Source organism: Melopsittacus undulatus, chromosome 4, assembly GCF_012275295.1.
Source record: "Melopsittacus undulatus isolate bMelUnd1 chromosome 4, bMelUnd1.mat.Z, whole genome shotgun sequence".
NCBI lineage: Eukaryota > Metazoa > Chordata > Aves > Psittaciformes > Psittaculidae > Melopsittacus > Melopsittacus undulatus.
Genome location: NC_047530.1, coordinates 13516116 through 13529357, shown reverse-complemented (window position 1 = coordinate 13529357; position 13242 = coordinate 13516116). Strand labels below are relative to the sequence as shown.

The 13242-nt window shown below is 44.1% G+C and overlaps 1 protein-coding gene across 3 annotated transcripts in view; it reads right to left on the bottom strand.

The window, feature by feature from the left end:
- Nucleotides 1-4420: 4420 nt before the first annotated feature.
- Nucleotides 4421-13242, bottom strand: part of SLC35F4 (solute carrier family 35 member F4) — a 129553-nt gene continuing 120731 nt past the window's right edge. For all 3 annotated transcript variants that reach the window (XM_013129868.2, XM_005152354.2, XM_031051869.2), the window contains 4 exons: nt 9662-9787; nt 7646-7838; nt 5852-5941; nt 4421-4870 (listed from right to left, as the gene is read on the bottom strand). In XM_013129868.2, the coding sequence (XP_012985322.2) occupies nt 4629-4870; nt 5852-5941; nt 7646-7838; nt 9662-9787 (651 nt within the window). In that variant the 3' untranslated portion in view covers nt 4421-4628. The remainder of the gene's footprint in view (nt 4871-5851; nt 5942-7645; nt 7839-9661; nt 9788-13242) is intronic.

The window sequence follows — 13242 nt, the reverse complement described above, 5'->3', positions numbered from 1 at the left end:
CTTATGTCCAGTAGATCTACAGATGAAGTACTTCCCCTTCCCGGAAGTGGGGAGTTGAGTGCACATAGCCACTGGCCAGGAGTGACACTTCCCAGAAGAAATCCTGGGTTCCTGGAGCAACCCAATAGGTTCATGTTTAAGCCACAAAGTACCAGCATCACTTGTGACTTTGCTTTGCAATAGGTCCCACAGGGCAGGAGGGAGCAGAAGAGCTTAGGTTTCATTTTAGGTTTTGTTTGTTTATTTTCTCCTCTTTTTCCAATGAAGATATAAAATCAGTGCCCTGCTTCCCTCCTGAGTTTCTCAATGCTTAATGTCTACTTATCTATTTTTAATTTTTTTTTTTTTACTCCCTCCTCCCCTGCTGAGAACAGGTCATTCATGTTAAGCAGCTTGGGAAAAATGTGAATTAAATGCAATGACAGATGTGTCAGAGCAGTGGAAAACCCATGTGGATTTCAAGCTAGCATCCATCCTCCTGTATGTAGGTGTTTCATGTGGATGCAGTGCTGTGGCCCAGGCCCTGCTGGAGTACCCTTGGATCCCCCTGCTCCCCATGCTGGTAAACACCCTCTTTTGGCCAGGTTTATTTCCAAACCATATGAGTTTCCTCACCTGCCACAGCTTGTCATACAGTGATTTAGGGAAGGAGAGTTCAAAGGGACAGATGTATCCAAGATTGATAATACTCCAAACACTTCATCTCTGGGTGAAGAGGCAGCACCTTGATGCTGCATCAGTCAATGACCAGTATTTCTCAATAAATCCCTAAAAAGCAGTCTTCAAAAAGATGCTCCTCCTGCAGGTTGCTGGGGCAAACTGAGAGCAAATTTGAGGTTGAACAGGGTTCCACAAGGGCCCAGTGGTACGGGGGGGGGGCTTCCAAATATTATTACTTGCAACTGCTGAGCCAGAATTACCCCTTCACACCTTTACCAGAGCTCCCTGGACAGCAGGGTGCTATGTGGATGCTGAGGGGAAATTTCTGAGAGATGGTAAAAGGGCTCATTAGACATTTCTGGAGATGGTAGAAGGGCTCATCAAATACACCCACAGCAGCAGAACTAACACATCTGATCGGCCACTTGATGGGTGTGATTACTGGTTTGCGTACCTTTGATGGATTGTCAGCACCATCGTGCAAAATAGCCTCCATTTATTGTCTGGTTTCTTGGGTTTTAATGGGTTTTCTCCAGCTGAAAGGCTGAGCTGAGGGACTCTAGGGAAAACAGTTGCCTTCCTCACTCAGTAAGGAAGAAAAAACTGCAGGTTGGGCAGCAGGTGAAGGAGGGGGCCATAGGGAATAGCTGAGTGGGATGAACACCCCTGGACAGCATCTGGGTGTGATGCAGTGGAAGCATTAGGTACCTTCTTGCCTTTGGGGATCTGGGGCACTTGTGGCTGCAGTGGCAAACATTGCCTGGAGTTGCTGGTGGAGGAAGCAGATCCCTCCTGCCCACCCTCAGCAAGGGCTGGGGGAAGCAAAGTGGCAGTGGAGAGTGGAAAGCCTTCTGTAGAACCTTAGCGCTGTTCACTGTGCAGGCAGCAACATGACAGATGCTTGCTCTGAAGAGAAACCTTGGTTTGGGTTAGATGGTGCCTGTTAAGTCTGATGTGAGGTGGAAGGTGACTGCATGGCTCAGGGATACACATATTTTCTCCCTGTGGAAATGCAAGGGTGGTCACTGGTCCCTGGGAAAGGGACAGGCACAGAGTTTGCTTGTAGGGAGTGTTGAGACATATTAGTTGTTAGCTTAAGTTTTAAATAGAGCAAGTCACTTCTGGAGTTATAATATTGTGTAGGTTAGTATGCTGTTTGCTTAGCTTTAACTTCTTAGCATGAGCAGCTAGATTTGCTGGAGCCCTAGTCTGCAAGCTGTGTACTTGCATATGTGCACTTTCATATAGATAGGCTTTTGGTTAGAATAGAGTTAATTAATTTTCTTAGGAATTTTTCCTAGTACAATACTGTTTTGTCTTTAGTATGAGAAGAACGTTGGTAATACACTGATGTTTTAGTTGTTGTCGGGTAATGTTCATCTGAGGTTTGGGACTTTAGTGTCCCATGCTCTGCTGGCAAGCAGGTTCACTGGATGAAACAAGGAGATGAGGAGGCCACAATCATCATCATCAGCTGCAACTCAACAAGAGCGGTTCATGGACTACCTTCATGGATACAGAGAAAGAATCCAACAAGGTATTAGGTAACCCCAGACCAAAACTCACCACTGGACCAAAAATGCTTGTGAAGGGCATGTGAGCAGCATCATTCATAAGATTTATTTGCGTGTATAAATCATAAGGGTAGCAACTTTTGCTGACTGAGAGTGACAGGCTGGCCCAGTGACACTCTGTGTCCCTGGCCATGAAATATCTAAAGCAGGAAAAAATAGACTGAAATACAGGTTTTGCATGATGTTCCCTGTTGAATCCTCAATTAGGTTCCTTGAAGGATCCAGTCCTGGACTTGAAGATGTGGCCATGAGGCTGCTTGCCAAATTTGTACTCAGCAATGCATACTAACAGGAAATGTTTGTTATTCCCATGTGTTCAGTTTGGCAAAAGCTAAATTTCAGTAAAACACATCTCTAAAACTATCTAGTAATGTAAATGAATATATTGGGTCCAAAAATTGACTTGGGCTCATGCCCAAGCTCCCACGTGCTATTTGTTTTCATCCCATCATATCTCCTGTTCAATATAATTCACTTTTTATAGAATATTTTAAATGTCTAACTCCTTTGGAAAGCAGCAGACAAACAGCTGAGCCTATCTTCTCCAGATGGGTTTAGTGCAAAGGGGATGGTTGGTTGGGTTGGTTCCTACAGACCTAATTCTGCAGCCATGTAATAGAAGAGCCCAAGTTCGGTTGGTTTTGTTTTGGGGTTTTTTGTTAGTTTGGTTCTGGTTTGTTTTTTTTTTTATCTACTCCCAAATATTTTGTTAGCTCTGCTGGCTGCAAGGAACAGTTTAGACATGAATGCTAAAAACCATCAAATGGAAGAGAGTAAAACAAAAGAAGTGCTTTTGTTGTTATTTACATGAATCCGTTCGCAGCAGTATTCAGCCCTAATGGCCATGGGGACAAACTGACTGCTCACCACCCTTCAGCCCCACTACTGCCTCCTCTGTCTCTGGGACTAGTCCAGCCCTAGGGCACTGCCCAGAGAACTGAGCAGCTTGGCTAGTTTGTGTTGACTTTTGAAAGACTTTTCCACAGTGGAGGTTAAGAAAACGTACTTGCTGAGCCCAGAGCTCTATAAAATAGGAACTGACACTTCCTTGGGATGCTGGTGGTGCAGGGTGAATCTCTCCTGAGAAGCTTGTTCAGTTGGGAGTACAGCATTTCTGGGAGAAGAGCTAAAATAAGGCTATTCTTGGATTTACTGCTACTTACTAAAGGCACCCAAAATCCAGTGACACTGATAGGAAGCTGGTGTTGGGATAGGGCACAGCCCAGCGTGGCTCTGGAAGGGATGAGGGGCTAACACTGGAGCCTGGTCAGGGGAGAGAAGCTATGGATGCTTTGGTGGTTCCAGGTTAATAGGATGCTTTCAGCTAAACAGTCACAGGCTAGAGCAGACCATGAGTGCCAAGAAATGGGGTTGGTTCTTTAGCAAAGGCTGGGACAAGGTGTGAAGCTGCCTAAGGGCTGATCATAGTTCTTAGATCATAGCTGATCATCCTGCTGGAGTGGATGGCATGATCAGCACCAGCTCAGTACTCAGTTTGTGTGACTAGGGCTGCTAGAATTCCTACAAATCTACAAACTAGCAAAATTGTTTTCAACTGTTTTAATCAGCAGCAACTCAAACATACAGTTCTCCTATGTTTAGCTATGGAATTCTCTCTTCCAACTGGACTGGGAAGCAAGGTGTCTCAGCAGTGCCTGACCATACCACTGCCCCCAGTCATATCCTGGGTGTCACATTTGTTGAGACATCAGTCATCAGTACCAAGCAATGGATTTCCACTGCCTGCAGGTACAGTATTCAACAGAGAGGAGATGACCTTGCAGAGCCATGTCTCTGAGCTAACAGCACTGTAGCATGTCCAGGTTATGTGCAACATAGCTTTCATCACATTTCACATTTCACAATATAATGAAAAATTAATGTTTTGTACCTCATAGAATATTTAGTCTGATAATAATTCCTAATATTGACATGAACATTGGCCTCTTGCAGAAGTGGATTCTCAAAAACACCAGGTGAGGTTTGAAATGGCTTTCCAAAAGTACTACTTCACTGAAGGGTCATATTATTGAAAGTTGACACGTTGAATTCTGAGATTTAGTTGGAAAGGTCCAAGATTTGTATCCTTGAGAATGGCTCTACTTTTGCCAGCAAAAGGAGATAACCAATGTAGATTTGATTCATATTTTAAATGCACCAGTTCAGTAAGACACAAGAATAAATGCTTTTTTATTACAAAACATTTTATTGTAGTTATTTACACCCATTCCTTGATAAGTGTATAAATGTAAACATTTATTATAGATGTACCTCTCTTATCTTACAGTCCATCCCCTCTTCAGAGTAAATGTCATTTTTAAGCATACAAGTAGTGAGGAAATTTAAGCTATATTCACAGAATATACATCTGCGTGCAGTTGAAGTCCACCAGCCCTAAGCTAGTGGTATAGACACTGTACCATTAGCTCTACTTCTGCTTCTTGTGTGTACGCTGGAGTCTGTGATGTCGTCGGCATGATCCTCACTTTTCTTCTCTTTCAAGCTATTGATGAACCGCAGGGTTATTTCATCCCATTCCTCAGGGAGCAGCATGAGCAGAAACCCAATGCAAATGATGATGGTGGCTCCCAATCTCACTACGCTGAAGATCATTTTGTGCTTCAACAGATCCACAGCTGTGAAGAAGAAATTACAATGCTGTCAAGACTGCAGCAGGTTGAACTATAGCATCAGACCAGACATGTCCATAACCTGTGTGTTGCACTCTGGCCCTGTCCCTCTCAGTCCCCTATAGTGACCAGCTCCTTGAGCTGAGAACAGCTGTGACCTGGCCACGTAGTACTGGAAGTGCCACATCTCCGCTGTGCCTAACCACCTTCATGTAGGCTCCAAGGAAGCTTTATAGAGCTGGTCTAAACCTCAAGGTTTTAATTTTTTGCTCTGAGAGGGAAGCTACTTTATGTTAACTATCTACAGCAAGTTACCTCAGTGTAATATTTCCTTGGGCTTGCATAGACCAGCGATGGGGAGAGAGCATTATGCAGGTTAGAAAGCTGGAGTTGATGCCTCTATGCCCAGCCTCCCAGTTCCACAACCAGCAGCAACACTGCAGCTGAGCCCTTCAGCAGCCTCTTTCAGTTATTGACTGTTTAATAGCTCTGACCTGTATTCCTATCAGAATAGATGTTTCTTTGAAAACATGCTCAAATACCTGGAGTAGCAATGCTAAGAAGGTGGAGGAGGAGACAGAAGCTATTCAATAAGACATGACTCTGAAGTAAACTTCCACATATACATCCTTCCTTGCTGCTGCATGGCAAGTCACCAGCACAGTGCTGAGCTGCAGCAGCAGCATGTTGAACCCACCATTTCTCAGCAGCAACCAACATCTTTGGGCTACTGACTGGGGATCAGCCTACTCTCTCCTCTGCACTGTATGGATGTACTCTGTCACTTCCAGAGAAAGAGGCAAGACAAAACCCAAATGCTTTCAAAACCTGAAACACCCACCACCACCAGGAGTATCTGTAGTAGCCATAGGAGACCAAACTGCTTTTGAAACTTGTGACAACAGACTCTGTCTATGTAGACAATAATCTTCTGTTACCTGCATGCCAGTGTGTTTATTTTTCTACTAACAACCATGGTACTTGTACCTGCATTTCCAGGGACGCTGAGCACTGTGCCAATTGAGATCAGAATGGGGTATGTAAGCACGACACCAACATTAACCAGAATATTGAAAGCTAGGGATAAACAGAGAAAGTAATACGTGATTTATGGAGAAAAACACTACAGTGAGGCTTTTGTCCTCCACCTTGACCCTACAAGTAAGATACATGCTCAGTATGCACACCACAGTGATGGAGTTGTCACAGTGATTAATTTTTAATTTTTTATATATGAGTGTGAAATGAGGGGCAGTTCTGCATGAGGGAAGAGGGAAGGCTGCACACCCTTTCACTAACTGTAATACCACCGTTACCACACTGTATTTCACAGCTTTGTCCAAGCTTTAATCAGATACCAACAACCCAGTTCTGCTGCCATAAGCCATCATTTCTCCTACCAGAAGGATGTGACCCCAGCTTCCCCATTTTGGCTGAGGCTGTGCTGTCTTTGTCTTAGTAAGACTTTTCCCTGAGGAAAGGCCCCACCGCTCTCAACCACACACCAAAGGTGATAGCAGCAGGAATTAATGCTCCAAAGGACAATAAATACAGTTACCTGATGAAGTTAACTGTGAACTAAACAGACTGGAATGAGAGCATGGTCTTTCTGCCATGCTGAAGGCAAAATGAAATCTGACAGAAGTACAAATGTACACCACCTTTAATCTATGGGTTGGGGTTTTTTTACATGACAGCATTCCCAGCCAACTCCAATTTCCTTGAGAGATCAAAAACGAACTGCAAAAACTTGCTTTCACACCATTCCCTAGGGTGCTCCTCCAGCGCAGCCAGGCACTAGGTCTGTTTTCTGTGGCAGGACCACAAGTTCCCCACCCAGACCTGCTGATGAGTCCCCTGTGTAAAAGGAGGAAGCCTGCCCACTTCTGCAAGGTTGCTCCCTTGTGTCTGGGATTATATGCTTGGGTAGACATCTGGGTGATAAATTATCCCTAGTTTTGTTCCTTAGGTACTCACAGAGCAGCTGCAATTCTGCTTAGAGCTGTTTTAAGGTGCTGTCAGTTGTCAGCCCAGCCACGTCTTGGGATGGCTGCATGGATGGGCTATGTACTGGCCAATTACATCCTTTTTGTTTCCCTTTAATACACTTGGTAGTGGAGACAAAAACGTCTTCAATTACAAAATAATAAAGATTTTACTAAAGGAAAGGATGTTGTCACACCCAGAAATTAAAATGTCCCTGTGCTGAATCCAACTATATATTCTGGCTGGCTAGAGGATAGCAGCTCTGAAAGAGGGAGCATTGTGGAAGGGCAGAGGGGAAGTGAAGACCACAAGCAGTGAAACAGCACTAGCCTTTGCAGGTTAATGCAAAGCTGTGCAAGCTCTCCTCAGAGCCCTGCAGCACCCACAGAAAGGTGCCTCAGCTCTGTGGGTGGCTGTGTCAGTGCACACACTCCACAGAGCACAGCAGGAAACACCAGGGTACACACAGCCCTTTGAAACTGGATTTATAGCAATCAATCAAACTGTGACAGAGACAGTGAAATACCAATGAAATGATTGTAGGAATCTAAAGATGAAAACTGGACAATTAACACAATTGCTTCACATTTACTCTCTACTGTTAATACTAAGGCTTCTCATGAAAAACATGAATCATTTATCAAGGGGTACCTGTTTGCACAGGGATCAGATTTACTCTATGAGAGAGCTCTGCTGCTTAAAGGGGTGGGGGAAAATGTTTGTGCTTGGGCCTGATTTTATATTAGGGTGAGAGGGAGAAGAGGTAGAAAAATTAGTCCATTTTTTATCACATACCTAACCAGAGTCCAGCTACTCCACAGAGGTAACCCCATGGCACAGCAGAGAAGGGGGACCAGTACTCCACTTTTGTAAAATACAGTATGATTGGGGTAACAGAGATGAAAATTAAATTGAAGAAGCCCAGGGTAGAAACAAAATGTGCTGCTTCCCCGAAGTTTGCACTTCCAAGAAACATTTTGAACAAAACCTGTAAAGGAGAGAAGAGAGGAGTGTTTTAGATGTCATGCTTGTCAAAAATTCTCCTTCACAGAGTCTCCAGTCCCTTGGAGAGACAAGGACACAGTACAACCCTGACCAGGCCAGTGTGCCACAATTTGGCCCTTTCCTACAGAGGAGTTTTCAACAGGGATCTTTGGTCTGATTTTTGCTCCTTCCTGCATTTTAGCACAGGAGGATACCACCTTATTATGTGGGGATATACCATTCTATGATACTATGGCAGGTGAGTCCTTGTAACAAAGCTTAATGCAAAATGCCATGAGAAGCTAGTGTAACTAGGAATGCAAGGACAACACCATGCAACTATGTTATAGGATTTGGGCTGTGCTTGGCACTGTTAGGATTTGTGAGGGGACTCTGCTGAGAGTGGAAAGCCTACCCTTAAGGGACTCACATCAGGCACACAGACAGCACAAGCCTCTGGGAAGATTTGCCCTATGTGAGCCTAAATTCATACGCTTTGAATCACAGAAAGGTTTGGGTGGGAAAGGACCTTAAGATCACCCAGTTCCAATCCCCCTTGCCATGGGCAGGGACACCTCACCCAAGACCATGTCACCCAAAGCATTGTCCAACCTGGCCTTAAACACTGCCAGGGATGGAGCATTTACCACTCCTTTTGGCAACCTGTTCCAGTACCTCACCACCTTCACAGTAAAGAACTTCTTCCGTATATCTAAGGTGAACTTCCCTTTTTAAATTTAAACCCTTTCCCCCTTGTCCTATCACTACAGTCCCTGACAAAGAGTCCCTCTCCAGCATCCTTGAAGCCCCCTTCAGACACTGGAAGGCTGCTATGAGGTCTCCACGCACCCTTCTCTTCTCCAGCCTGAACAGCCCCAACTTTCTCAGCCTGTCTTTATATGGGAGGTGCTTCAGCCCCCATTCATCCTCCTGGCCCTCCTCCGCGCTTGTTCCAACAGTTCCATGTCCTTATGTTGAGGACACCAGAACTGCACACAGTGCTCTAAGAGGGGTTTCAAAAGAGCAAAGAGGGGCAGAATCACCTACTTCAATCTGCTGATCACACTTATTTTGATGCAGACCTGTATACAGCTGAAGTTACGGTTAAAGTTACAGGTGAGTGACTTGTGAATGGTCAGAACAAATTTATTAGGAAGGCAAGCAAAGTCTGAAGCTGGGAGGTACCTTCCTATTGCACTTCAACCAAGTCTAAACTTCTGCTCCTCTTCATCCTCTCTGAGCTGACAATAAATACAGCCATGTTTAGCCCAACCCAACTCAGAACACTCCCCTGCCTTCTTAGTCCCTCACCTTCAAGAAGAGCCAGTACTTTCCAGCAGGGGGCAAAGCCCTGCATCACTTGCAGCAGGCATGCACAGGGGCTCCAAGTCCAGCACGAGCACAGAATATGCAAGACAGCTGCACTGCAGAGCAGGGATGAGCCATCCGTCCCTGCTCAAGGAAAGCAGCACTGCCTGCATTCAGGCTCTCCTACCTGCTGCAGATGGCAATCCCCTTCAAAATAGTGTTGATAAACTGTGGTACCAGGAAATGATTAAAACATTATCCAAACTCCTTGCAGCATAGTGATGGAGATTTCATTAAAGGCCCATAAAGTCAAGTCATTCTGAATATTTGGCAGCTAGCAACTAATTACCCTCATTGTAGATTTCCTGACATTGCAACATCTCCTGGTCACAGTATGAATGATGCAGGAGGGATGAATAAAATAAAACATTTATTTTAAAGGAATTCCCTTTGCACTCATGCATTTTTAACATCCAATGTTAAAGAACAGAAGAATACTAATAAACAGTTATGACCTACCTTATACAATGCTGATGTAGAGGCTGATCCAACAGCATACGCTACTCCAATAATTGAATCACCCTGGAAACCATCTGCATATGCCATCATTACAATTCCTGTGATTGCCATTATTGCTGCAACTATCTGCACAGACAAAGCAAAGCAATGTAAAGCTCAGTGCAATTTCATTACACAGAAAGAAATTATCACTGCGTGGGGTTTTAATGAGTGTCACTAGCTACTTTCTCTGACTTGAAGCTTTCTTGTTTTCCTTAAATGGGGAAAATTATGGACATTTGGGAGAGATGTAAAACATAATGCAAGTGTATGCATTGACAGTGATATGGATGTATAATACTGAAAATTCTCCTGCGAGCTACTGAAAGAGCATCCATCGTTAAGTATTTTATAAGCTAAACATCCACTTTGGAAATATGATTCCAGGATCCAGAAATGTTACATTATATTCTACCATACAACAAGAGAAATAATTAATGAAATTAAAACATTTAGATGGCCCACCTTCCTGGATGTAAGTCCAGGAGAATGACCCTCTATTGTGGAATACCAGTGTACCACTGGGAGCTCTTCCAGGCTGTGCACAATAGCCCTGCCAGCTTTCTTGGACAGGTATGACCACATTTCTTTATGAAGCCTGTACGTTTGTGCTTAGGTTTTTTGCCTCATTTGAAAAAGCCCAGAGTTTCTAAGCAGATTCAAAGGAAGAGAACAGAAATAATTAACCACACTGTATATAAAATCCTGGGTCTTGACTCCAAGGACCTTTAGAAGGTGGCAGGGATCACAACATGTTTTGTTCTTTGAAAAACTCCCCCTCTCTACCTAATTGCCTTCAGCATGTAAATATACAGTCTGAAGCAAAGACACCAAATAACTTCCATTGACTGCAGAGGAAAATGTGTTTCCTCAGACTTGTGGAAAATCACAGCCCCAGTTTTGAAAGATAGGGGTTTTTTTAGAGACGATTATTTTTTAATTAGTAGTAAAGATTTTATCATTATAAAAAGGCTGCTCATGTATTAGAGCTTGGTGTAGGGCAGAAGATGTAGAAATGCAGATACTGATAGCTGGCTTTTACACAATAAACAGCAACATTTAGGGTTCCAAATCTGTCTTCTATTCCCAAATAACCATTAAATCATACAACTTCCCAGTGGATAGGCAAGGAAGGCTCTCCCCATTCACAGAATCATAGAACAGTTAAGGTTGGAAAGGACCTTAAGATCATCCAGTTCTAGACCTTCTGCCAAGGGCAGGGATGTCTACAGAGGAAGAAACTAATGGAGTTCACCTAGACAGGGCTTGCCTCTACAAATACTGTCACATCAACCATCTCCCAAACTCAGCTGCTGAGTCAGACAGGGCTTTTTATCTTCTTGCTCCTGCAGCTCTGGTACAGCTCCTGAGCTAACACCAATGTGAGATAGATGCTTGCTTCCTGAGAAACTTCATTAAACTTCATTTAAGAAATATTTACTACTAGACAAACTTTAGCTTCACATGCTTCACACCACAGACTTTAAAGGTATCTTAATAAATCATGTGCATCCTTTTGCAGAGAAGCCTGACTTTCAAATCTCAATAGTTTCAACAGGAGTCCCAGAAAACACACTGATACTTGTATAAAACAGATGTGAGCCAGACTGAGACACACAAAAATCCCACAAAACAATTTCAACAGAGACAGTCTATAGAACAAAACCATGCTGCAAAGGACACACAAGACAGGGACACATGCTTGACTCAGGTAAATGTGTCCACACATGGGGGACAATGGGGAACCAAGAATCAACTCCCAAGGTAGAACCAATCTCTGAGACTACAGGTAAAAAAATTAGTGCTCCTAAGTCCTATAGGTATCTAGGCCAACATCTTCATTAGGGAACTTACCTCCTTGGTGCAGTTTTAAGTATTTCCCTTTCGCTGTTAGCCCTATTTTACTAGTAACTGAGCCACACAGGTACCCCCTCACATTGCAGCTGCCTTGCCGAAGGCAGAGTCACAAACCACAGTGCATGTCTATATAGAATCATAGAATAGTTAGGGTTGGAAAGGACCTTAAGATCATCAAGTTCCAACCCCCTTGCCATGCGCAGGGACACCTCACACTAAACCATATCACCCAAGGCTTCATCCAACCTGGCCTTGAACACCACCAGGGATGGAGCATTCACAACTTCCCTGGGCAACTCATTCCAGTGCCTCACCCCCCTTACAGCAAAGAACTTCTTCCTTATATCCAATCTAAACTTCCCCTGTTTAACTTTTAAGCCATTATCCCTTGTCCTATCACTACAGTCCCTAATGAAGTGTCCATCCCCAGTATCCTTCAGACACTGGAAGGCTGCTATGAGGTCTCCACTCAGCCTTCTCTTCAGGCTGAACAGCCCCAACTTTCTCAGCCTGATCTTCATACAGGAGGTGCTCCAGCTCCCTGATCATCCTCGTGGCCCTCCCTGGACTTGTTCCAAACAGTTCAATGTCCTTTTTATGTTGAGGACACCAGAACTGCACACAATACTCTAAGTGAGGTCTCACGAGAGCAGAGTAGAGGGGCAGGATCACCCCCTTTGATGTGCTTACTTCTATTTAAAACATCCAAGCTCCAAGGTACAATTCAAAAAAGCTGCCTAGCTGTCACCTAAACCTAAAGATGCCATTAATTATCTCAAATTCACCATGAAATGGCACTTGAAACCCAGGTCCCCCAACTTAATGACATGGGATGGAATCATATGTACTCAACAGTCTCTCAGGTGTAATGCAATGGTTTGATGAGATCTGGAAGTGCGTTAGTGAGAGAGGACCAGATGGCTTCCCTCCCCTCCTTCCCAGAATAACACATCTTTGCAGTTGGGCATCCCAGGATGAGAGCTTGAGTCTCTTCATCAAGAGGAAGGACATGGATCCAAGACTGCCATCTCTGGACTTAGGGTTCTCACCATCAAGCTGCTGAGGTGGTCAGGGGAGCAGGTTGCATTTTTCAGTGCCTAAAAGGCAATCTGGCCTCCATTTCTTGTATAAGCTGGAGTGCTGGAAGACATCACCCTCTGTTGTTCTCTGCTGAAAAGTCAGGGAACATCTGGCACAGAACACACACGCCATCACCCATACCTTATTCTGATCCCTGAGCTCACATCTTCCTAAGGATCTGTGAGCAAAACAAAGTTAAATTCTCTTAGAAGAATGAGTTTCAGTCCCATTCAGTGGAAAGGGTCCCTACAGAGCTTCTTCCTCCTACTTTTGGTTTAGTGAATAATTCGCTAGTACTATGTGCAGAACACACTATATTTGTGCAGTACTGCTGTTCTCCCTACTGCTTATCCTAAGGTACAAATGCCACAAAAGCTCCAGCCTTGAAGCAACACAGAATTACACCCAGGACCTCTCAGACATCAGCATGTTCCCTCCTATGAGTTTCCTGCTACAGCCCTGCTACGTTGCCTGGCTAGTTTCTCTCAGGCTGCACTATACATCTTGTCTTGCACATAAATTCAGACGTAGCATTTCAGCTGTCAGCTGCAATATTTCAGCTGTAATATTCCAAGCAATATCTTCTATAAGGCAAAACAGAAAAG